We start from the raw sequence: 26,752 nt of genomic DNA, 5'->3' as shown, positions 1-26,752 counted from the left end.
TAGCTATATGCGGTACAGGGAATATAACTATTGAAATGTAGGCAGAAACAAAATTTAAAACAGCATCAATAAACCATTGCAAAAAATGCAATAAAGCATTCAAGCAACTTCGATGTGTGCTTCTGTTTACCTGCTTTGCTTAGTTGTTTGACAGTTTACAGCATCTCAAGGCCTGTCATTTTGTCGAAAGAAATTATGGCTCACCATTCATTGAGTCACATTTTGAAAGCTGCTTCTTAATTACTGATGTGATCTACCTTACCAAGATGTTCTTGCCTGACTTGTATGGTACTGTAGATAGTCACCAAAATAGTTTGCCACATAGTAAAGTTCTGTTTTGTAGAAGAGTAATACCTAGAGTCTGTAGAAGAGTAATACCTAGAGTCTTGTCCCAGTGTGTATAGGTGCTCACAGTGTGTTTGTGAGCTAATGTGGTGTAGTTGGTGGGGAACGACTAGGTTCATAGCCTTGCTTGAGATATGAGCAAGCCACTTTGGTTACTACCTAATGCATATCATTGCCTTCTTAGAATGAAGTGAGAAGGGTCTTTTATAATTTGCCCTGAGCCCTTGAGATAGCAAGAAGTAATCTTAATGTGTTGTTTGAGCCCTAATGCCGGACGCTAATGGCTATAGTTCTATATTTAATTTCATCCTTTATAATGCATAATAATTTGAAAAATGTTATTGTTACAGTATACTGTTGAAGGTGCTTCTGATGTTCATCTGATTTCTTTCATATGGACATATGTTGTTAAAATATTACATTTTGTTCCAGATGATAGCATTCTTTAATTCTTTTCCCTCTGGCAAAGAGAAAGGGAGGAAATTCAGTATTGCACTTTTCATTGGTGCAAGCATTTTTGCTTTCCATAACTGCCCCTCTCCTACCCCTGTACACCGTTCCAGGGGTTATCCAGACTCCTACATCTGCCAAGCCAGTGGGAACCGGGAGAGGAGAACCCCATTGCGCAAACGGAAGTTCTTGTTCAAGGCTGAGGGGACTTAAGTGAATTCTTGCCTGCAATCTTGATGCATTACTGAACATTATTGAACGTGTTCTTGAACACATTACTTGTTTTCTTTAAGACACCAAATCTGATTTTGCGTTTTATCGCAGAAATTATCAGGAGCAAGTTTCTTAGCCCTGCTAGTTGTATGTATTTCTACAATATGGTAAAAAGTAAAGGACCCCTGGGCAGTTAAGTCCAGTCAAAAGCAACTATGGGGTTGCAGCACTCATACACCAGTACGAAGAGGTGTGTTGCAGGAAAGCTGCGAGGTGGCGCCGTGTCTCTTGTGCTCTTGATTGTCAGCATCTCCCTGAGAATAAGAAGTTGGACGTTCTCCCAACTGCTGCTTTCCAGCTCCAGATCTGGAGTGCTTTTGCTTAGAAATTGGCAGTAACTGAATAGACATTACCAAAGTTTCATAGACTGAAGCATTAACAACACAGTAGAACCCGGAAGGCAATGTTTGCTTCTGCTTAAACAAGTGAGGTTCATACTTGGCGGTGAGGTTCCAGTTAATGCCTGGGAATCCGCTATGAGACTTGGTCAGGACAGAAAGGGGAGACTCATCCTTTACTGTTTCATGTTTGTGAAGCTGCTGAGTGAAGTTATGGATTAATATGGCATTAATATGGTACCACCAGCTCAGCTCTTTGGAGAGGCTTCATTTCTTGCAATGGCACTGTTAAAAGGAAATGTTACTGTAAAGTGGATGGATGGAGTTCAGCAGTTCTTACTCTTGTCATATCAGACTGAGCTCACAGCTCAGTTGCTCTGGAATCTCAGTCATGGCATTAACCAGGAGTACCAGGATGCAGGTGGCGCCGTGGTCTAAACCACTGAGCCTAGGGCTTGCCAATCGGAAGATCGGTGGTTCAAATCCCCGTGACGGGGTGAGCTCCCGTTGTTCAGTCCCAGCTCCTGCCAACCTAGCAGTTTGAAAGCATGTCAAAGTGCAAGTAGATAAATAGGTACCACTACAGCAGGAAGGTAAATGGCATTTCCGTGCGCTTCTCTGGTTTCGCCAGAAGCAGCTTAGTCATGCTGGCCACACGACCCGGAAAAACTGGCTGTGGACAAACGTCGGCTCCCTCGGCCAGTAAAATGAGATGAGCACCGCAACCCCCGAGTCATTCGCAACTGGACTTAACTGTCAGGGGTCCTTTACCTTTACCTTTTTACTCTTTGCCCATCCTGTTTAGTGAGTGATTTTCCACTTTTTGTTCCATAGACATCTAAAATAGGTACAACCGGGGTAAGCTGTTTGGAAGGCTGTTCCATCCATGCTTGCAGAATGTGTACCAGCTCCCAGCTGAGCAAGGAGCTGATTTTCAGAGAGAGCATGTGTATGTTCTACCTTTGATGCTTTTCTCTGGAGCCTGAACTTAAAACAAGTGTTTATTTGGCAAGCTAGGAATAAAACTTGTTAAACTTGTGAGGAACTGGAAGAAGTGATTGAAGAATATTTAGCTTGTATGCAATATTTAATTACTGCATATACAGTCTTGTACAGTATTGAAATATATGCATATCTGCACTTTGCAAATGGAATAGTGAAGCAACCAGAGGTCCTCATAAGACCTCCTTGTGGTAGTTAAAAAGTGATGTGTATATTCTATATTGATTTTGCAATATTACTTAACAGTAGGGAAAAATAACGGCTTCAGGTTTCTTGCATGTAAAGTGATTTTATGCTGAAGAGGTTTAGAAGAAGGACGTTAATGCAAGTTTTTGTGTTGGTTTGTTTTTTTGCTTTTTCATCAGCTCTTCTGTTACAACTGGTCTAGAAAGGAATGGTTATAAAATAAGCTAAAACAATTGACTAGCTGTACCGGTGGGGCGGGAGATCACTGCTCAGTATAGGTGATTTATTTTCTTGTAACTATTGGATCAATTCACTTACAAAGCCTTTTCTCCTCAAAAAATAGATTGTTTCTGAAAGTGTTCATTGGAATCCTATAATATTTTAATATATTTTTAAAGCAATCTGACAATCAATTTTCATGGTACTAACTGAAGAATTGCCTTTACTGCAGATATTTTGTTGAAACATTTTATTACACTCAGCTTCCTCTGCACTACAAAAAAAAATCTCTCTTCAGCATTTTGCAGCTGATAGATGTTCTGGAAAATTCCTTTTAAAAGCTTTTTGAAGGTGGTAACTTGAGTCGCTTGAACTGAACTCCAAATTCTCACATTCTAGATGCATAGCAGTTAAAAACTCTAAAGCTCTAACACAGTCGCATTGAAATTAATAGATCTGTTTCTTAAGAAAACATCTTTAAGACAGATATCTAATTAAATCCACTTTACCAGCTTGTCAGTTCTAACAGAATTTGTTGTGAAGTTTCAGGTTAAGTACGGACCTCTGGAACGAATTAAGTACTTAACCCGAGTTACCACTGTAAAAGCGATAAAAGATCAAACAATAAAAACTTCCCTAACCCGGGCTGTCTTCTAAATGTCAGATAGTTGTTTATTTCCTTGACATCTGATGGGAGGGCGTTCCACAGGGCCACCACTTAGAAGGCCCTCTACCTGGTTCCCTGACACCTTACTTCCCACAGGGAGGGAACCACCAGAAGGCCCTCAGAGCTGGACCTTAGTGTCTGGGCTGAACGATGGGGGTGGAGATGCTCCTTCAGGTATACTGGTCTGAGGCCGTTTAGGGCTTTAAAGGTCAGCACCAACACTTTGAAAGTAAGCTTTTGTCCATTTTTCTGGGAACATTTTGCTATCCCTATTAGATCCCTTTATTTTTCGATTGAGAATGTTCTCTGGGCAACACTTTACTCAGTCTAATTAAGGTCAGTATTTTGCTAGTCATGTCTCTTTAGCTGCTTCACTGAATTGTGAGATTTAAAAATAATTTACATAGATTAGACTAACATGCAAGCCAGCCTTGTCCTGTCATTCCAGCATACACTGTGGATTGCCAAAATGAATTATTTGGGTCCATCTTTGCTTTTAATTTTCCTACTTCCTGATGCTAGGAGGTTCCCTGAGATTGCCTTCCTTTGCTACGAACAGCTATCCAGATGAGGGAAGCTTGTTCTTTATTTTTAAAATATTCTGTGGGGTGTAATGGATTCTACAGTTTGTAGTGTGGCACACAAATTACCAACAGCCTTCTGTATTTTGTTTGCTTTAATTTGTATGCTTTAATCTACAGTACTGTAACTTTTTGTCAGGGCCTGATGACAGAAGAGGCACAGCACAGGCCACGTTTCTTTAAAAGTTAATTAGAGCTGGTTTTCAAAGGCTGCCAATATCCTTGAGCTGCCATCTCCAATTCTGGATTTACGAAGGTCGCTGTGACATTGGTGGCTTGAGAATAGGGAACCGTACATTTTGGCCGGGCTTGGTAGTCAGCCATACTTTCTAACAAACAATAGAGGTTGGATTTCTTGCTGCCTGCTCTGTTGAGGTGAAGTATCCTTTAATAGTGGATGCCTGGGGGAAAGAGTTTGACATGAGAAAGAGTGGTGGACATTTACATTTGTAGTAAGCTTACTGGTGGTTTTTCCAGCAATCTAATGACTGTCTTATGGGTTCCCTGGCTGGAAATTTCAGGCTTTTTCCACTGGCTCTCAAACCCATTGAATTGTCTTCCTAATTTTTCTTGTAATGTTTGTTTTTGCAGGTGCAAGAAAATTCACCAGGACATAGAGCTGGACTGGAGCCATTCTTTGATTTCATCGTTTCAATTAATGGTTCGAGACTGGTAAGTTAATTCCTGAAGTAAAGTTGCCATGGGTTTTAGGCTTGTAGGGTGCATATCAGAGAACCAGAAATCAGTTCTCTTAACTTTACAACCTGTTAATATATATTTTATGTTTTTTGCTGGATTTAGCCCAGGGAGAGCTCCTCGCAATAAAAAAGAAGGCCGTGATCCACCTTAAAAGTATTTTTGAGTGAGGTTCAAATTATGTTAACTATTTCAGGCTCTCTATGGCTTTCGAATTGAAGTAGCCAACCTAAGCACATCACTCCAGGCATAAATCCATAAGAATGGGTCATTGATGAAAGAATATATTTTTGGTTCCTATGCTCCTGCCCTGGAACCTTTCTTATGATTATATTAGAACAGGCTTTCTCAAACTCGGCCCTCCAGATGTTTTTGATCTACAACTCGCATGATCCTTAGCACCCAGGACCCAGTGGTCAGGGATGATGGGAATTGTAGTCTCAAAACATCTGGAGGGCCGAGTTTGAGGAAGCCTGTATTAGAACAAAGTTGGGTGTCTGATTGAAAGACAGTGGTTCTGTCTGGATTTTTTCCCTATGCCTTCTGGAGAGGAAGAGGCAAGCAGTATCCCAGTTTCATTTTCACTATACCAGTGAAAGTTGCAGGAAGCAGCAGGGTAGCTGAAATGAAGGATATTGGGAATAATTAGCAGCGAAGAATTTGTGCAGGTGCAACAGATATGGACGATGAACTTGTGATATCTTACTTGCAACATTACCAGTATTACCACTTCGTCCCCCTTCCAGGAACGTTAAGTCAGGTATTTTTTGAATGGCACCAAATATTCAAATAGGACTTCTTTGTACATATTGTATTATGTCTTTAATGTAAAGCATAACTGTCAGGGGTTCAGGAGCAGAGACGCAGAGAAGGGAGGAGACAGAGAGCGAGGGGGAGGAATACGAAGGAAGGATGAGTGGGGATGACGACCCAAGATCCCCGAGCCTGTCCAGTGAGTCCGAGGATTCCCAGAAGGGAGCGCCAGCGGTCAGAGCAAGGGGGGAAAGCAGGGGGACACCCCAGGAAGAAGGGGCCAGAGAGGGATCAGAGAGCAGCAGCTGGAAATCGGGACCAACGTGCCCAGCTGGGAGCAGCGAGGAGAAAGGGGACCAGACATCGGGGTCCGGAGGCTTTCAGCAGGAGGGAGGGCACGAGTCAGGAGTAGTCACGCCCTCATCAGGAAGCGAGGAAACGGTCAAGAGGAAGGTAGAGAGTTGGGCGCGCGCGCCAAGTTCAAATGCAGCGGAAGCTGGCGCAGTAAGCAGCCCGGAGAGTGAGCCAGGTCCCAAAGCCCGCCGCAAAGAGGCGGAAGGGTCCGGGGGGGGTCAGCGTCAGAAGAGAGTAGGAGGGAGGAGACCCCGGGGGGCAGAAGGACCCAGAGACGGAAGGAAAGGCGCAGGAGGTGGAGCAAGGCTAGGGTATTAAGCTGGTGTGCAAGAGGCGGAGACTCAGACGGGTCTTCGCCGGTCTGACATAGAAGACGTAGGGCTGCACATTGCAGTTCGGAAATGGAACCTGTAAACCAATAAAGACTCTTATAACGTGAACGCTGGCTAGCGTGGTCCTATGTGAGCTGGGACTGGGTAGCAGCCCTGACAGTAAGACCCGTCTCAAAAAGCTTCAGACACCTGAAACCTCGCAGCGGAGGCAGAAGCAGCGAGGGGAGGAAATTAGTGTTTGGGAGCAAGCTCACAAAAGTTGGCAGAGATGACGGAAGGAGAGAAAATTTCAGCGCTGCAGCAGGCAGTGACCCAGTTGAGCGCAGAGGTATTGGCTTCCAGGAAACGGGAAGAGGATGCTGCGGCCGCCTACAGAGATCTCCAAGCCAGGTTTGAAGCGTTTGCCAAGCAAGGGCAACCGGGACCCAGACCGGAGGGGGTCGGGTTGGCACGGAGAGCAGGAGGGCTGGTGGCTCACTTCGATGGGAATTTACAACAGTACCCCAATTTTCGAGCAGACGTAATGTGCGCACTGCAACTGCTGGCAAAAGACTTTAGAGATGAGGAAGAGAAGGTGGGGTTTATACTATCCCATTTGCATGGGGATGCTAAAGCGTGGCTGCGCAATTTGTGGAGGGATAAAGATCCGGCGCTTCGGAGTGCAGATGCCTTTATCAAAGCGATGGATGCGTGCTTTTTATCTACCATTGACGTGGATCTTGCTCGACGGGAGATACACGGACTGAGACAAGGGAGGGCGAGTGTACGGCAGTATCACGCCCGCTTTTTTGCACTGGTCAGTGCCTTGGAATGGGACAGGGATACGCCTCCAGTCCGAGACCTGTTCTGGGAAGGTCTGAGCAGTGCAGTTAAAGACGAAATTGCGAGGGGGGAGAGGCCCCGGAGCACGCAGGAGGTGGTCCAGAGGGCGCTGACTGTGGGAGTGCGGCTGGAGGAACGCCCATGGTGCAGAGACGAAGGACGTGGGGGGCGCGAAGCAGCGAGAAGTTTCTCCTTCGTTCCCAGGGAGGCAGCGCGTGCGCAATCCACACCTCCGCCAGGAGGGGGGGTGGAACCCATGGAGGTGGGAGGTGCCAGGGCTCAGTCAGCTTCCAGAGACCCAGCACCAGGAGCAGCCAAAACTAAGCCTCCTAGAGGGAACCGGAAGTGTTACATCTGTGACAGCCCTCAACACATGGCGAGAGAGTGTCCCCGGAGGAACTCCAAGCACACTGCAGCCTCTGCAACGGTGACGGCAGCTACGCAGCACAGGGAACCCCAGCAGGGAAACGACGACGTCTGGCTGGAAACGGAGGCACTGGGGCCCAGCCAGACGAATCAGTGAAGCAGTCCCCAGAGATCTTGCAACCCACTGACCCCCTCCCACCCAAACCAGTAGTGCAGCTCACCGCATCGCTCCAGCTACCCAATGGCATCACAATTGACGTGCCACTCTCTGTGAACTCTGGAAGTAACGCAGACTTTATAGCGCAGGATTTTGTGGAGCAGCACGCTATACAACTACTACCTGCCACTCTGCCCCTGCAAGTCGTCACGGTGGATGGCAGAGAGTTGCTGGGGGGGCAGGTGGTGAAGCAGACGCCGCCAATGATGATGCGACTTGGCAACCACAGGGAAGTCATCAGTTTCAATGTCACCCGACTGTCGGACACGCCCATTGTTTTGGGCATGAGTTGGCTGGACAGGCACAGTCCGACGCTGGCTTGGTACCAGCGACAGCTGATCTTCGGTTCTTCTTATTGTGCGGAACACTGCATCCTGCCCAGACAGGAGGGAGAGGAGGAGGAATCACAGCTGCAGTTGGGAACGTTGCAAGCGGTCCCCCACAAATACGCAAACTTTCTGGAGGTCTTCTGCGAGAAGGAGGCGGACAAGCTACCCCCTCACCGGCCGTATGACTGCAAGATTGACCTCCTACCAGGGGTGACGCTGCCGAAAGGAAAGCTGTATTCCATGTCTGAGGACGAACTACAGGAACTCAAACAGTTCATAGATCACAATTTGGAGCGCGGTTTCATACGGGAGTCCAAGGCAGTGGGGGGCAGCCCTGTTTTCTTCGTGAAGAAGAAAGACACGCCCCAAAAAAGACTGGTAGTTGATTTCCGCCTCTTGAACAAGATGACCAAGCCCTCTGATTTCCCCATGCCCAGGATTGACGACCTCCTAGCGACGGTGCGCAAGGGACGCGTGTTCACCAAGTTGGACCTGAGAGGGGTGTACAACCTCATCCGCATGAGGGAGGGCGATGAGTGGAAGACAGCCATGTTCACGCCTCTGGGCACCTACGAATACAGAGTTATGCCGTTTGGATTGCAAAATGGTTCCCACTGTTTTCAAGCTTTCATGCATCACGTGTTGGCGGGGCTCCTCTACAAGAAGTGCGTCTGCTTCCTGGATGACATCTTGATATTCTCTGAATCGCAGCAAGCGCACGACCAAGACGTTCGGGAGGTGCTGAAGAGGCTGCAGCAGCATAGACTGTACGCCAAGCTGGAGAAGTGCCAGTTCGACACGACGGAGGTGGATTTCCTGGGATACAAGTTGTCGGACAAGGGGCTAGCCATGGACAGCGCCAAGGTTCGCGCGGTGTTGGATTGGAAGAGCCCGCGCAACCGGAAGGAGGTCCAGCGGTTTGTGGGCTTTGCCAACTTCTATCGCAAATTTATCAAGGGGTTCGCGATGCAGACGGCGGCCATTACGGACACGCTCAGCTCCAAGAAAAAGAAGTTCATCTGGACGGAGCAGGCGGAGCAGTCCTTTCAAGTGCTCAAGCGTCTCTTCGCGTCGGAAGAGCAACTGCTGCATATTGACCCCAGCAGACCGATGCGGGTAGAGACGGACGCGTCCGATAGAGCCGTGGGAGCTGTCCTGCTGCAGCGTGACCTGCAGGGGGTCTGAAGGCCGGGAGCGTTCTACTCCAGAAAACTCAGCAAGTCGGAGCAGAACTACACCATCTGGGACAGAGAGTTGCTGGCCATTCATGCTGCGTTCAAGGCGTGGAGGCACTTCCTGATCGGCGCCAAGCACACAGTGCAAGTCTGCACGGACCACAAGAATCTGGAGCACTGGCGCACGGCGCAGTTCCTGAACCAGAGGCAGATACGTTGGGCAGAGTTCTTTGCGGACTTCGATTTCTGAATAGAGTACGTCCCAGGCGAAACCAACGTCATGGCGGATGCGCTGTCCCGAAAACCACAATACCTCGAAGAGGTGACGCCAGCGGCGGCCATGCACATCTTCGCACCAACAGTGTGGGCGTGCGCTTCGGCTACAGTGGACCTGGATGCGGTGCGGCGGGCGTTGCAGGACGACTCATTCGCACAAGCGAAGATGGCCGAGGTGCACAGGGGCACAGCGAAGAGCGACGAGTTCCAGATACGAGACGGCTTGCTCATACGTAAATGGGCCATCTACGTGCCGGGAGACGAACTTCGTGCCAAGGTACTGCAACAGTTGCATGACGCACCCACGGCTGGACACTTTGGCACAGAAAAAACCGTGGAGTTGGTCGCAAGGGATTTCTGGTGGCCCAGACTGAGAGGGGAGGTCGCGGACTACGTCGCGAGGTGCGACACCTGCCAGAGGGCCAAGGCGGTGCACAAACCGCCGGCGGGACTGCTGGAACCGCTGCAAACGCCGTTTGAACCGTGGGAGAGGGTGGCCCTGGACTTTGTCACGGATCTACCCAGCTCGAGAGGCAAGACTGCTGTATTAGTGGTGGTGGACTTGTTCACCAAGATGGCACATTTCATCCCGTGTGCGAAGGTGGCCACGGCGGAACAAACTGCCAAACTGTTCATAGATCACGTGTTCAAAGTGCACGGTCTGCCGCGGTCTATACTGTCCGACCGCGGACGCCAGTTCATCTCGAATTTCTGGCAGAAGCTGATGGGTTTTCTGAACGTCAAGATCAACCTGGCATCAGCAAGACACCCGCAGACCAACGGGCAAGCGGAGAGGGTCAATGCCATCATGCAGCAGTACCTGAGATGCTATGCCAATCAACAGCCTGCGACATGGGTGGATTACCTGCCGCTCGCCGAGTTCGCCTACAACAACACGAAGCACGTGTCCACAGGGGTGACGCCGTTCTTCGCCAACAATGGGAGGAATCCCAGAACCTTCCCGGGACTGGAGAGAGTGGGGGAAGGGGAGCCGCAGACGGCGGACGCTTTCGCGTCAGAGTTGCAGGAGGTCCACGATCAACTCCGACGGCAGCTGGAGCTAGCTAAGCACGCATACAAGGTGCAAGCTGACAAGCACAGGCGGGTTGGCGAAGAGATCCGAGTGGGAGACTGGGTCTGGTTGGCAGCCCACGCAGTGCCGACCAGATCGTTAGCCAAGAAGAAGTTGGGGCACAAGCAACTAGGTCCATACCAAGTCGAAGCACAGATCAATCCGGTAGCTTTCCGGCTGGTGCTGCCGGAGGGTTCCAGAATGCATCCGGTGTTCCACAGGTCGGTGCTCACTCCCTACAAGGCACCTCACAGATTCCAGGAGCCAGGAACGGCACCGAGTCCGTTCCGGGAGAGGACGGAGACGGGGGGATTGCCACAGCAGGACCCCATCAACGAAGTCACGGAGATTTTGGACTCCAGATGGGGGGAAGAGGGAGTAGAATACCTCCTAGCCAGAGAGGGCACCCGGGCCAGTGCTAATAGCTGGGTGAAAGACTACGCCTTGGAGGAACCCCTGCTCAAGGATGAGTTTCATGCCCTTTTCCCACACAGACCCATGCCAGCAAACTTCTTCGACGACTGGTTGTTCACGCCCACACTTTCATCCAGCACGTTCCATGGATTCGACTCGGACGGGGAACCCGCACAGGGCACCCGTTCCCCAGAGGGGTCACCAGAGGGTTCGGCATCAGACATCCCGTATTGGTGGGACGATCGACCGGAGGAGCAGTGGCGCCGGAAGTGGCTGGAGATGCCAGGTCGAGCGACCGACGCAGAGACTGACATGGAGGTGTTCGGGGAGGATCTTGGGTTCGAGCACGGCGGCACAGAAATGGAAGCGGAGCAGATCAGCGTCGACGAACGCGAGGAGGAAGACTCGGAGGTCTTCAGTTGGCGGCCAGCGACGGGGAGCGAACTGTATCCGGCATTCACTCCCGTGATGAGGGAGCACCCAGCACCCACACCGGAAAGCGGGGAGGGGGGAAGGGGGGGCTTCGAGGGGGGTGGATGTCAGGGGTTCAGGAGCAGAGACGCAGAGAAGGGAGGAGACAGAGAGCGAGGGGGAGGAATACGAAGGAAGGATGAGTGGGGATGACGACCCGAGATCCCCGAGCCTGTCCAGTGAGTCCGAGGATTCCCAGAAGGGAGCGCCAGCGGTCAGAGCAAGGGGGAAAAGCAGGGGGACACCCCAGGAAGAAGGGGCCAGAGAGGGATCAGAGAGCAGCAGCTGGAAATCGGGACCAACGTGCCCAGCTGGGAGCAGCGAGGAGAAAGGGGACCAGACATCGGGGTCCGGAGGCTTTCAGCAGGAGGGAGGGCACGAGTCAGGAGTAGTCACGCCCTCATCAGGAAGCGAGGAAACGGTCAAGAGGAAGGTAGAGAGTTGGGCGCGCGCGCCAAGTTCAAATGCAGCGGAAGCTGGCGCAGTAAGCAGCCCGGAGAGTGAGCCAGGTCCCAAAGCCCGCCGCAAAGAGGCGGAAGGGTCCGGGGGGGGTCAGCGTCAGAAGAGAGTAGGAGGGAGGAGACCCCGGGGGGCAGAAGGACCCAGAGACGGAAGGAAAGGCGCAGGAGGTGGAGCAAGGCTAGGGTATTAAGCTGGTGTGCAAGAGGCGGAGACTCAGACGGGTCTTCGCCGGTCTGACATAGAAGACGTAGGGCTGCACATTGCAGTTCGGAAATGGAACCTGTAAACCAATAAAGACTCTTATAACGTGAACGCTGGCTAGCGTGGTCCTATGTGAGCTGGGACTGGGTAGCAGCCCTGACAATAACAAAGCATACAAATCCAATGATAGCTGTCTTCAAAACTGAGAGAATTGATTGGCTCCACACTTAGCTGCACTTAAATCCCTTTGAAATCATTGCAGCTAGAATCATGGCTTGTCCTTTCGAAGCCAATGGGACTTCATCTAATTTAGTCTAGATCCAACCCAATATTTTTGTCGCCGGAGTACAACTTTTGTGGCGATCTGCCTCATTCAAGCTCAGAGCATGAACTTGAGAATTTGAATTGACAAAACATTAAGGGGACTGGCCGCAGTCCTAGAAGAAGCCTTTTAATTAGAGGACCAAGTTCTTAAAATGCAGGAGCTTAATACTTCTGCCACTAGAACCTTATGCGCTGGGAACTTGGGGTGGGGTACGTGACATGCTTGTGGCTCCAAGCTTTGTTTCTTGCCATGCCACAGAGTTCCCCGGTTGCGCAGATGTCCCATCATTGTCCATGGCATTGAGCTAGACTCCACATTGCTGTCATGAGCAAGGATCCCAATAGCCGAATGTGTTTTTTAAAAAATCATTTTTTCTCTCTATAATTTTCCAACCTGAAACTTTAAAGTGCTTATATGCCGCTACAGCGAAGAATGTAATTGCAAAGGAACTCTGAAAACAATACCTATATGCCTTTCCTAGAACAAAGACAATGACACGCTCAAGGATCTGTTGAAAGCGAACGTGGAGAAGCCCGTGAAGATGTTAGTATATAGCAGCAAAACCCTGGAGCTCAGAGAGACATCGGTAACTCCCAGCAACCTCTGGGGCGGGCAAGGCCTACTGGGAGTCAGCATTCGTTTCTGCAGCTTTGACGGGGCCAACGAGAATGTGTGGCATGTTCTGGTAAGTTGAAGCAGGTAGAGGCTTTTCTACATCATGCTGCCATAGAGAAAGTCAGGCAAGAGGACATTCTTGGCTCAATATTGTCTGCTGGTAGCAGCTCTGCAGGGAGCTTCTCCCGGTCCTACCTGGAGAGACCAGGGTTTGAACCCGTGACCCTTGGCATGTAAAAGGATGTGTGTGCTTTACTACTGAACCATGGCTCTCTCTGTGGCTGAGTAGCAGAGCGCTTGCTTTGCTTGCAAACATAAATCCCTGCAAATCTGGATGCGCAGATGCTTCTAGTTCTAACGGGATTTACACGTTTTTAATAGCGAGTAGGATTGCTGTTGGAGCAGTCCAGAGGGAGTTTGCACAAGTCCTAGAGGAAGTTGGAGTGTAATGCAACTTCCATCCATTTAGCCCAACAGCTTTCTCTGAATTAGGCCCATTTCCTTGAATTATTTCTTCATTGAGTGAAGTTATTGGTCGTCAAAGCCAGGAGGATTTTCATCCTTCGCTTTAATGCACAACCAGGTCAAGCAGCCTGTATCTGAGCTGAAATGAGGTTTCCATATGCAGTTCTTGTTGGCAAAGACTGTGTGCAAGCAACCAATAACAATACAGTGGTACCTCGGGTTACATATGCTTCAGGTTACAGACTCCGCTAACCCAGAAATAGTGCTTCAGGTTAAGAACTTTGCTTCAGGATGAGAACAGAAATCGTGCTCCGGCAGCACGGCAGCAGCAGGAGGCACCATTAGCTAAAGTGGTCTTCAGGTTAAGAACGGACCTCCGGAACGAATTAAGTACTTAACCCCCCGAGGTACCACTGTACATCGTTTCAGCAAACGGAGTGTGCTGCCCATGTGTGGTTCCACATGCAGAGGTCTATGTGCATACGGCTTTCAGTTGCTGCCATGGTTCTGTATATTGGGGCAGCTTTTTATACCCTGCATGTGCCCATTTTTCTCGTTACTGCTAAGGATAGTGTAGTAAATCTTGTTGGATAACTGGGTGAGCAGTGGCAACGGATCAGTGCCCAGAGCAGGTCTAGGATGCATTTTTAGTAAAATACATTTCAAACAGAGGGGTTTCCCCCCACACACACACACCTTTGCATGAACTGAAGGGCACCCTTAACTTGTGAGCCAGAGGTTGCCCAGGGAGTTTGAGTGGAAAAGGGAGAAGGGAGGACCCCACCCCCCCAAAAACCCCACATAATCGGTCTGAAGATTTGGTTTGCTTGTTTTCTAACCAAAGATTGGTGGTGCCTCCTGTAACTTTTCCGACTTTAGTTTTAACTTCTACTGCTTCTCTCAATTTTATGTCTTGAAACCAGGAAGTTGAATCCAACTCGCCTGCTGCTCTTGCAGGTCTCAGACCTCATAGTGACTACATCATTGGTGCAGATACTGTCATGAATGAGGTAAGTACACATTTCCTTTATTAAAGAACCAGGGCGGGGGCTATTTTTAACTCGAAAGTCGTTCTGAGAATGGTTTCAGCATTGCCTTGTGTCCTGCAGTGCAGATCTTTCCCTTTGAGTAGACATAAATAACTTGGGAATTCGAAATTTGCTCTTTCACTGCAATTGTGTGGAGCTAGCACTAACTCCCGAGGAGATTCATTTTGCAGCTCTGCAGCATTCCAGTCTCTATTTCCGCATAAACGGCAGGCTCAGTTCTCAACATCGGAATCTAGAGCATTGCTTAGTGGCTTTAGAAGGACTGTAGTAGACCTAAGATATTGAGGGCACTAGCTTACGTCAAAGAAAAATAACTGGTTTTTTCCTCTCCTTCCAGTCCGAGGATTTATTCTCCCTTATCGAAACTCACGAAGGCAAACCATTAAAACTTTACGTATACAACACAGACACTGATAATTGTCGGGAAGTGGTCATTACCCCAAACACGGCCTGGGGTGGAGAAGGAAGGTAAGCTGACTTAATAGAAAAATAATTGTTTCCATGGATTGTTTCCATGCTAAGTGAACACTTGTTGCATAGGTATGCAGTTCTGTCCTCTGCTTCAGGTGGCAGAGCGCTGAGGCTCCCAACACCTTTTTTCCACAGCTGTCTGTATATAGACAAAGGTGTGCCATGACAATTGTGGGAGGAAAGAGCAGGTGTGCAAATCTGCTGCATAGCAAAATTTCTCATATGCTCCAGAATTTCTCCCTGGATTAATGTATAGAAACATGAGTGATTGAGGGGATACCCATGCCCTTCCATGTTCTCATTTATTAAACACTTATTAACACATATTTCACGTACATTGAAGATAATGTAATAATAGGGACCCCCCCCCCCCAGCATATTGGGTTAAGAGTTAGCTTGGCAATGGTTTGTGATATCTGGATTCTCTGGGATATCTAACTTGGAAAGGGGATTGTATATTAAGCAAACGGAGACAAAATGGGAGAGTGATTTATAACTCTTGTAATTGTACAACGGGACGCAGGTGGCACTGTGGGTTAATCCACAGAGCCTAGGACTTGCCGATCAGAAGGTCGGTGGTTCAGATCCCCACGACGGGGTGAGCTCCCCTTGCTTGGTCCCTGCTCCTGCCAATCTAGCAGTTGGAAAGCACGTCAAAGTGCAAGTAGATAAATAGGTACCGCTCCAGCGGGAAGGTAAATGGCGTTTCCATGCGCTGCTCTGGTTTGCCAGAAGCGGCTTTGTCATGCTGGCCACATGACCCGGAAGCTGTACAATGGCTCCCTTGGCTAATAAAACCAGATGAGCGCCGCAACCCCAGAGTCTGTCACAACTGGACCTAATTGTCAGGGGTCCCTTTTTAATTGTACAACAGCATTTCATATACAGTGGTACCTCAAGTTACAAACGCTTCAGGTTACAAACTCCGCTAACCTGGAAGAGTTACTTCGAGTTGAGAACTTTGCCCCAGGATCAGAATGGAAATTGTGTGCTGGCGGTGCAGCGGCAGCAAGAGGCCCCATTAGCGAAAGCACACCTCTACTTAAGAACAGTTTCAGGTTAAGAACGGACGTCCAGAATGAAGTAAGTTCGTAACTAGAGGTGCCACTGTAATGGGTGTGTGCATGTGCTTCATTTCAAGAATCTTGTCTCTCAGTTAATCATTGAATACATAGTTTGGGGACCTCAGTACAGTGGCGCCTCGCAAGACGAAAAGAATCTGTTCTGTGATTCTCTTCATCTAGCGGTTTTTTCGTCTTGCGAAGCAAGCCCATTGAAGGATTAGCGCTATTAGCGGCTTTTAGCGGCTTATCTGCTGATCGGATCAGCTGATAAGTGGCTTAGCGGCTTAGAAAAAGGGGGGAAGGAAAAAAAACCAGCAGGAACTCGCAAGACATTGTCGTCTTGCGAAGCAAGCCCATAGGAAATTCGTTTTGCGAAGCACCTCCAAAACGGAAAACCCTTTCGTCTAGCGGGTTTTCCGTCTTGCGAGGCATTCGTCTTGCGGGGCACCACTGTAACTGCTTTCTTCCACAAGAAGCTACCCATGCATTACAGATTTGCATCAGATGTCCTCCTTCAGATTCCCCGTGTCATTTGAGATTAGGCAAGCAATGACAAGAGATGGGGTGTCACCACTGAGAAGGCCTTGTCTATAGAAGGCTGTTCTTCTGGCTCCTAGCTCAGGTCAAGAGTTGCTTTACATCCAGACATTCAGTTGACCCTAGTCATTCTTTTTAGTGTTTACAGATGTTTTTCATATTGTTTTACCATCTTGTCTTTTATATGTCTCTTTGAGAACTAGGCTTGGAGCAGCAGCCACTGAATTATCTATGGCTTGCAGTGGCAAACATACATCGTGCACTAGCTTCATAAATGAACTAGATCTATTTAGAGTTGAATACTGACAAAGCACCATGTATATTTCCAAAGCAGCAACTCTTTGGTAAAGGACCCAGGATAAAACACCTTGTTTTGTACTTTCTATTACCTTATATGTTTCTATTTTAAAAGCCTCGGTTGTGGCATTGGCTATGGTTACTTGCATCGAATACCGACGCGCCCTTTTGAAGAGGGAAAGAAGATTTCTCTTCCAGGACAGTTGTCTAGTTCACCTATTACCCCACTCAAAGATGGCTTTACAGAAGTGAGTTGCAGCGATTTATTTTATTTTTGTAACTTGCACTCCAGTCCTTAACAGATGTGTCAGATTTCCATCCCTGCAGGAGCAGTGTAAAATGTGATACTGCAGAGACACAGTTGCATGACCCTTTCCAAGCATATACATTTGCTATTGCTCTCTTGAAGTTGAATCCTTACTGAGAGTTTTATGCTCTTGGGAATCCCACTAAAGCAGCAATTCTACAACTTGGCGTCTTTTGTTCGTTTTCAATAAGGTTCAGCTGTCTTCGGTGAACCCTCCACCTTCATTACCACCTGGAACCACAGGAACCGAACAGGCTCTGGCTGGGCTTTCCATTAGCTCGACTCCTGCCATCCCTAACGTGCTCAATACAGGTTTGTCTTTTTATGTCATTAGGATATTTCCGAATGAAAGAGCAAGCAGAGATGAGCTTAGTTTATTGTTCCAATTACTCAAGATCCGTGGGGTAAAAAGCAACAACCCAAGGCCTCGCGAACCTTTGTGCCAAGACATTGCAAAGTGGGACATTCCTGGGGCTGCGGAATGGAACTGTTCTTCAGGAAAGGTGGGATCCTGATTCCCATAGGTGGAATTCAGTGAAAGAACAGGGAGCAATGTGCAGAAATCATGTAGGTCAGGCATAGGCAAACTCCGGCCCTTCAGATGTTTGGGACTACAATTCCCATCATCCCTGACCACTGGTCCTGTTAGCTAGGGATTATGGGAATTGTAGTCCCAAACATCTGGAGGGCCAGAGTTTGCCTATGCCTGATGTAGGTGATAGGAAAGTCCTCTGCTTGTAACCCCTGAGAGTTCTGAAGCAGATGATGCTAGACTGGATAGACAAATAGTTTTGTCTGGTATAATCTAGATGGCATCTGAAATGAAAGTTGGCCTTTTCTTTTTTTTCCTTTAGGTGTTCCTACAGTACCATTATTGCCTCCCCAGTCAGGTCAGACTCTTCCTCCAGTTAACCCAGCAGTAACTTTGCCAGGTAAGTGGTAACACAATGAAAATGAAGCAATCTTTTCAAGAGGCGCAAGTGTGTGGGTTTTTCCTTGTTCGGTGCATTAATACAACCTTCTCCAACCTGATGGAAATTCTCCACTGCAGGTAGGCAGATGCTGTACTAGAACTTCAAACCGCAAGTGTATTGCCGTCACTAATTCTGCCAGTGCTCTAACTGGCAAATATAGGTGGTTAAATTTGAGGTTATCTCCTCCCCCTCTACAATTGTAGTTTGAAATGTACTGGTTTTCACATCCATGGGCTAGAGGTATACTGATTCTAATTTAATGTCGGTGATGCGCACAATATTTCTAAAAAATCAGAGCAGTAACCCAATATATGATTTTAATTAAATGTATGTACATTTGCATATTGCCGCATTATAGGCACCTTTTTGAGGTGCTGGGAAATGCAAAATTGTAATTTTAATAAGAGCCTGTTTTTAATAAATATGGTGATATTTGATTTGATTTTCAGAAATAGGAAAATAAATATTTTCATTTGATATTCACCAACATGCCAGAACCAGAATAACCGTAAAAATACGAAGGCCCTTAAGCACAGTCACACCACTTAATAGTGGCACCTACCGACTGATGAGGAAAAGCTTTAGCTTCTCCACCATTTAGGCCCAATTAAAAGTTGCTGTCTTACACGGGTCTGCAGTGAAGCAAGGCTTGTAAGAACACTTAACTGGCTTTTGAATGAAATGTTCCTGGTGCTCCTGCAATGTGTTTAAATTTTTGAATTCATAAAAAGATAAAATCTGTTGTTTAAAAACTCTAAAATACAGGGGATTGCACGAGGGGAGATGTTGCTACGGAGAAGGCCAGGACCACATTGCCATCCATCAAGCTTTAGTTGGGAGTCAAAACTGTGTTTAACCCTTGATTTTGTTTGTTGGCCTACACACATAATTTTCCAACAGCCACAAAGGAAACTACCGTATTTTTCGCTCTATAAGACGCACCAGACCACAAGACACACGTAGTTTTTGGAGGAGGAAAACAAGAAAAAAAATATTCTGAATCTCAGAAGCCAGAATAGCAAGAGGGATCACTGCACAGTGAAAACAGCAACCCCTCTTGCTGTTCTGGCTTCTGGGATAGCTGTGCAGCCTGCATTCGCTCCATAAGACGCACACATATTTCCCCTTACCTTTTAGGAGGGAAAAAGTGAGTCTTATAGAGCAAAAAATACGGTACCTTCCCGACATGAGTTACAACAGTATGTATAACATTCACACAGACGTCATCCAGCAAAAAAAATTGCCAGAATGCAGCTGTTTCCATGGTAGACAGATTTGCACACTGCTTGTTAAGCTGATGCACAGATACACGTTGGCTTTTTATGTGCCTCTGCAGCACCACATCTCCAGCAGATAGTTGAGGTTGTCAACTCTGACAGCACCAATTGCCTGTTCGCGAGAACCAGTGGGGGAGGTCTTAGTATAGCCCCTCAAAGAAACACTCATCCCTTGAAGCAGCCATCTTTGTTGAGCTAAATTTTTACCATCTGATCCACGTGGTTCCTGATCCAGTTGAGAATGTATTCACTGAACATGCTTCCTTTGACCCAGTGACTTTTGGACACGTAAATTCAGTCTCGTAAAGTTTGGGTTTTTGCTCTGCCTTGAATCTGATTTGTCAAGCTTTTGAAATCTTAATGGCCATACTGTACCTGGTTACTCATTTCCCTTTCTCCTTCCCCATTCATTTTTAGGACTGATGCCATTACCCACTGGACTTCCCAACCTGGGTAATATCCCAAACCTTAACTTACCTGCCCCACACTTAATTCCTGGTCCTGGATTAGCAGACATAGGACATCCTGGTAAGTTTCTGCAGACTTGTTTATTGGCTTTTGATAAAGCAAATCTTAACAAGTACGGTACAGTTATGCAGTGCTTTCAGCTCACCACCGCACAGCCTGAAGTGCAGTGAGCATAGTGTCGTGACGTTTGATATGAAGACAGTCCACAGTTCTGCAAAGAGTTCAGAAAAAGCAGGATAATAAATACAGTCATAATAATAAAATTTTATTTATACCCAGCCCTTCCCGGTTCAGAAAACCGGGCTCAGGGCAGCTAACAGCAAATTTAAAACACTTAATTGATGCAACAAAAAACAGTATAAAATGTGAATAACAATAAATTCAGAATTCAAAAATCAAATTAGGGGGGAAATCCATCCAATAAACATTCGATGATCACCAGGGCTAGCTGGCTAAATTAGTCCTATTTAGGCCAGCGAGGAGACCAGGGGAGAATTAGCTGTGGGATCCCAGAGCGGGTAATCTTCGTAAAAAGGGGAGGGGAGGGAAGGAAAGGGAATAAAAAAGGGCTAATTTCAAATTTAAAGCCAGGCGGAATAGCTCTGTCTTACAGGTACTGCGGAAGAAAGTTAAATCTTGCAGGGCCCTGGTCTCATGGGACAGAGCATTCCACCAGGTCGGAGCCATCACTGAGAAAGCCCTGGCCCTGGTGGAGGATAGAGTTTATGCAGCATGGGGTTGAGAGACATGACCATCTCTGTATAGGATGGTAGGTGTCTAGTTCAGTAAAAGGGCTAGGGGACCGAGCTGTGAAGCAAAAGAACCCCGCCCCAAAATTTCACATTGGCAACAACAACAACAAAAAAAGAGGCTCAATTACTGGTGCAACTCCTACAGGAACAACAGGACAAGAAAAAGTGACAGCTGCTTCCATGGAGTCAGTGACACAAGCGCTTCTCAAGATAAATCAGTCTTTGGAGAACTTGACAAAGCAGAGTACAGAAAATACACAGAAATTAACAGAGCTAACAGCAAGATTGGACTTAAATACAGAATCTATAAACAAGCTCGTTCAAGAAAATTCCGCAACACGTAAGATTGCAGAGGAAGCCAGAACCATTGCTGGAGAGACCCAACAGAATTTGCAACCGATTGCTAAAAAAGTCTACGAACATGATACAACTCTGGCTTTGTGGGACTTACAGAGAAAGGAAAGAAATCTGAAATTAAGACTGATTCCCGAGAGCGAAAGAGACAATCTAGTGGAGTTCCTAATACGAGAGTTTGCTGATTTCTGGGAAGACTTGGAGGACGAAGAAATTAAAATAACAACAGCATTTAGACTGGGCAGAAGACAGAACAGAAAGACCCCGAGGGACTGCTTGATCACCCTTAGATCGAAGGAAGAAAGAGACAAAATATTAAAATTACATTACGGAAGGGCGTTGCAAATTGAAAACTCATCTATACAGATCTTTAAAGATATCCCTAAACACATCTTGGAGCTGAGAACTTTCTACAAGGACTTGGTCTATTTGCTGAAGAAGAACATCATCCCTTTCAGGTGGGAGTTCCCACAAGGACTGTCTTTCGACTATAAGGGAAAGAAGGTGAAAATAAAGACCATACAAGACAAAGAAAGATTCCTGGAAAGAAATCAAGAGGATCTACAGAAGGGAACGGTGGACCCAATTGCAGAACAAAGGAGAGCAATAGACATTCTTAATTTATCGTATGGACTTGACTCAGCACCATCAGAGGAAGAGCAAAAACTTGGAGCGGTCGGAGGAGTAACAGAAAAATAACAAGATGGCCCTGCAATTCCTTAGTTGGAATTGTAATGGGCTGAACATGCCTTTGAGGAGACGCCAAGTATTTCATATCTTGAAAAGAGAACAATTGGATTGGATTTGCTTACAAGAAACCCATATAACTAGAGCACACAGGAAATTATTAATAAATAAAAGATTAGGACAAGAATTCATCTCATCGGATAAAGTTAAGAAAAGAGGAGTCGTGATTTATGTAAAGGAAAAATGGGCCCCAAAAATGATGCTTAAAGACGAACAAGGAAGATATCTCGCAGTGGAAATACAAGTACAAGGAGAAAAATACTTAATAGTTGGAATTTACGCACCAAACGAGGGCAAAGCGGATTTTTTCAAGAAACTCCATGAAACTTTGACGGACTATCTGGATTACAATATGATAATCATGGGAGACATGAATGGTGTAGTCTCTACAAATATGGACAAGGCACAAAGACTGACAATCTCCAATGAAGGGAGACTTCCGAAGACTTTTTTTGAGATGACGGAAAATATGGACCTAATAGACATATGGAGAACAAGGAACCCTCTGGAGAGAGAGGGAACCTTTTTCTCCCAAGCAATGATGACCTGAACCAGAATCGACCAAATTTGGATCACTAGTGGGATGGCTCCAAAGATCAAGAAAATAGAAATCTGCCCAAAAACTTGCTCCGACCATAACGCCTTGAAGATGGAAATGAAACTTACAACAACTGGTCAATTCAGATGGAGGATGAATGACACCCTGTTTCGAGATAGAGATCCACATGAAGGCCCAAAAAACTCTAAAGGACTATTTTGAAATAAACCTAAAGGCCGATGTGGAAAAAAGAGTGATCTGGGACGCAAGTAAAGCTGTGATGCGAGGATTTTTGATTCAACAAAACTCAATTAAAAAGAGAAAGCAGAATGAGAAGAAGGAAAAGATTTTGGAAAAGATAAAAGGAGAGAAAAAACTAAGATCAAAACCGAAGTCCCAGGAGATCTTGAGAGAGATTAAGTTATATCAAACACAATATATGGAATTGATGAATCAAGAGATTGAATGGAAGATAAAGCAAATGAAACAAAAGACATTCGAATCGGCAGATAAATGTGGCAAACTTCTGGCATGGCAATTGAAGAAAAGGCAGAAACTAAATACAGTCACAAGCCTAGAAGTGGACGGAAAGAACATATCTAAACCCAATGAGATTAGAAACTGTTTTTTGAGTTATTTTAAAAAACTTTATTCTCAAGGACCACAAAATGAAGAGGATATAGATAAATTCCTTAATAAATATGGATTACAAAAAATCTCTCATCAAAGCAAGGTGGATCTAAACCAGAGAATAACAGAACAAGAGATAGAGGGTGCCATTCAAGACATGCAATTGGGCAAATCTCCAGGGCCAGATGGATTGACTTCCAGATATTACAAATCTTTGAAGGAGTGGTTGGTTCATCCGCTAAAGGAAGTCTGCAACGAGATCTTAGAGGGGGAAAGGGCACCAGAATCGTGGAAAGAAGCGTATATTTCACTCATACCAAAGACAGAGACTGAAAAGACTCAACTTAAGAACTACCGCCCAATATCATTACTTAATGTGGATTACAAAATTTTTGCAGACATTTTGGCAAAAAGATTTAAAAGAGTGTTGATGGAGAAGATTCATAAGGACCAAGCAGGCTTTCTCCCAAAAAGACACCTATCAGACAATGTAAGGAATATAATAGACATTTTGGAATTGCTAGAGGTGAAAATTAACACTAAAGCAGTGCTGATTTTTGTGGACGCGGAGAAAGCCTTTGACAATATTTCTTGGAGTTTTATGAAAAAGAATCTTCATGGGATGGGGGTAGGCCAAGGATTTGAGAACGGTATGGGTGCGATATACTCCGAACAAAAAGCCAAGTTAATTGTAAATAATGTGGTAACTGAGGAACTTAAGATAGAAAAAGGAACACGACAGGGATGCCCAATTTCCCCATTGCTTTTTATTTCGGTTCTGGAGGTGTTGCTGAATATGATTAGAAATGACCAGCAGGTTAAAGGTGTACAGGTCGGAGACAAACATTATAAGTTAAGGGCATTTGCAGATGACTTAGTATTGACCCTACAAGAGCCAACCACTAGTACGAAAAGGGTGTTGGAGATAATTCAACAATTTGGCCAGGTAGCTGGATTTAAACTGAATAAACAAAAAACTAAAGTTTTAGAAAAAAATTTAACAGTCACGGAGAAGGAGAAATTTCAAGAAGAAACAGGTCTGACACTGGTTAAGAAGGTGAAATACCTAGGGGTTTACTTGACATCTAAAAATTTGAACTTGTATAAGGACAACTATGAAAAATGCTGGTTAGAAATTAAAAAAGATCTAGAAATATGGTCAAATTTGAAACTGTCAATGTTAGGCCGAATTGCAGTGATCAAGATGAATGTATTGCCTAGAATGTTATTTTTGTTTCAAACTCTGCAGATTCTTGACAAGATGGACTGTTTCTAGAGGTGGCAGAAAGATATTTCGAAATTTGTCTGGCAGGGCAAAAAGCCCAGAATTAAATTTAAAATACTGACAGATGCTAAAGAAAGAGGGGGATTTGCCCTGCCAGACTTAAAATTGTACTATGAAGCAGCAGCATTTTGCTGGCTGAAAGAGTGGATGCTCCTCGAGAACACAGACATTTTGGATTTGGAAGGTTTTAATAATGCATTTGGTTGGCATGCATATCTATGGTATGACAAAATCAAGGTGCATAGGGCCTTTAAAAACCATATTGTCAGAAAAGCATTGTTTAATGTCTGGATAAGATATAAAGATCTGTTGGAGAACAAAACCCCTAGATGGGTGTCACCCTTGGAGGCTAAGGCATTGAAGAAACTCAATATGGAGGTCGGATGGCCGAAGTATTGGGAAATCTTGGAACAGGAGGGAGATAAATTGAAATTACAAAGTCATGAGAAAATGAAACCTAAAGTACAAGATTGGCTTCAATATTACCAAATAATGGAGATCTTTAAACAGGACAGGAAAATTGGCTTTCAGGTGGAAAAATCAAAATTAGAGACTGAACTGTTAGAACCCAATACTAAGAACTTGTCAAGAATGTATAATTTGCTGCTGAAATGGAATACACAAGATGAAACAGTTAAATCGGCTATGATTAAATGGGCACAGGACATTGGTCATAACATTATGTTTGCTGACTGGGAATGGTTGTGGAACACCGGTATTAAATTCACGGCATGTAATGCCTTAAAGGAAAACATTATAAAAATGATTTACAGGTGGTACATGACCCCAGTCAAGCTAGCAAAAATCTACCATTTGCCTGATAATAAGTGTTGGAAATGTAAAGAAACTGAAGGTACTTTCTATCACCTTTGGTGGACATGCCCGAAGATTAAGGCTTTCTGGGAAATGATATACAATGAAATGAAAAAGATACTTAAATGTTTGAAGGAAAGAGAAATACCGGAGACGTGGAAGGAGGCATTGATTACATTAATACCAAAGCAAGATTCAGAACTAGAACAAATCAAAAACTACAGGCCGATCTCCTTACTAAATGTAGACTACAAGATTTTAGCGGGAGTCATGGCAAGAAGTACTTAACCCGAGGTACCACTGTACTTAAGAACGGACCTCCAGAACGAATTAAGTACAGTGGTACCTTGGGTTAAGTACTTAATTTGTTCTGGAGGTCCGTTCTTAACCTGAAACTGTTCTTAACCTGAGGTAACACTTTAGCTAATGGGGCCTCCCGCTGCCGCTGTGCAATTTCTGTTCTCATCCTGAAGCAGAGTTCTTAACCTGAGGTACTATTTCTGGGTTAGCAGAGTCTGTAACCTGAGGTACCACTGTATCTGTTTCATAAACTAAAGGAGGAAATGCATATGCATATAATACCCTGGTGTAAAATGTGTGTTTGTGATCTGTTTTTTGCCTTTCCACATTCTTAGGTTTGCCACCGCTTCCTTCCTTGCCTTCCCTAAACCTTTCTGGAATCTCACCAGAATTTCTCGCACAGTTTCCAATGGTGACTGAGGTGTCTACCCGGCCTGCAGATCTACTATCCTCCGCTCCTCAGATAGGGAGCTTACCTGTTAATCCGGGCACTACAGTAGGCGTGGAACAAATCTCCACATTTATCCTGGATACTCCTCCTCTTATTACTGCAACGACGATGGCTACTACTACTACCACTCCTCCTCTCAGTGCTCCTGCTGCCATGGCGTCCACTCCTGAAGACCGAGGGGATGGGTCATCCACATTCAATGAAAAACCAGCATCCTTGGTGACGGAGGCAGCTGCTTCTGAATCATCATAACTTCAAATGTTTAGTTGGATCAGGCTTGGTGTATTTATTCAGCTGTGGGATAAATATTAAAAGAAATGCAAACTACCATTAATTTCATGCTAGTTTGTATTTTGCAGTTAGGTTTCCTGTAAATATACTAAGGGTCTGGGGTTTTTACAGGGAGCTTGGTGTGAGGATGGGGAGACAGGAAGGGAGTGCTTATATTTAAAACAAAAACAAAAAAAGATCAAGGTAGCAGAATATGCAGACCTCAACTGCCAAAAATTGAGGTATTTTTTAAGAAATCTAACCTGAATTTTGTAGGCCTCCTTGCTTCTCCCTCCTGCCTCCAAGTTTTGCTTCTGTAAAAAGGAAGAAGCAGTTCATGCTTGTGGCATTTGAGAACCATTATTCTTGTACTTTGCAAGAATTGTGAGAGGACAGAGGTCTTTTGTCCAGGATGTACATTTTAGCTCTATAAAGTCCTTCAAACTAAAGCTGTTTATATTAAAAATGTCACAGAGTGCGACTTGTCAATTCAGCATCATTTTAAATCTGCCTGTACACAGACTTTCTGTTGAGCTTCTGCCAGCCCTTACCCCTTAACCTCTGCTGCTTTGCTTTATAAAGCCCACTGTCGAAAGGCGTTTTGAAGAAATCAGAAGGAAAATGCTCCCGTTAACATTGGACATAGCTCAAAGGGAGGAGGGGTGGAACTTTGACTTTTGTAAAAACAAAAAAGAGTTGTATGGAGAGAGCTTACATAATGGCAATAAATTCTGAGAATTTTATCTTTTGACACGACGAGAC

The 26,752-nt window shown here is 45.7% G+C and overlaps 1 protein-coding gene across 1 annotated transcript in view; it reads left to right on the top strand.

Annotated features, from left to right (window-relative positions):
• GORASP2 (golgi reassembly stacking protein 2) overlaps nucleotides 1–26,733 on the top strand; it is a 30,578-nt gene extending 3,845 nt beyond the window's left edge. The window contains exons 2-10 of the mRNA XM_082199150.1: nucleotides 4,653–4,733; nucleotides 12,808–13,011; nucleotides 14,330–14,416; nucleotides 14,793–14,923; nucleotides 16,940–17,072; nucleotides 17,323–17,443; nucleotides 17,986–18,063; nucleotides 19,800–19,910; nucleotides 25,605–26,733. Of these exons, the coding sequence (XP_082055276.1) occupies nucleotides 4,653–4,733; nucleotides 12,808–13,011; nucleotides 14,330–14,416; nucleotides 14,793–14,923; nucleotides 16,940–17,072; nucleotides 17,323–17,443; nucleotides 17,986–18,063; nucleotides 19,800–19,910; nucleotides 25,605–25,972 (1,314 nt within the window). The 3' untranslated portion in view covers nucleotides 25,973–26,733. The remainder of the gene's footprint in view (nucleotides 1–4,652; nucleotides 4,734–12,807; nucleotides 13,012–14,329; nucleotides 14,417–14,792; nucleotides 14,924–16,939; nucleotides 17,073–17,322; nucleotides 17,444–17,985; nucleotides 18,064–19,799; nucleotides 19,911–25,604) is intronic.
• Nucleotides 26,734–26,752: the final 19 nt, after the last annotated feature.

The sequence above is a fragment of the Podarcis vaucheri genome (genome assembly GCF_965113315.1).
Source record: "Podarcis vaucheri genome assembly, chromosome: 1".
NCBI lineage: Eukaryota > Metazoa > Chordata > Lepidosauria > Squamata > Lacertidae > Podarcis > Podarcis vaucheri.
Note: the sequence above shows the minus strand (reverse complement) of the source record. Positions and strands in the feature narration are given on the sequence as shown.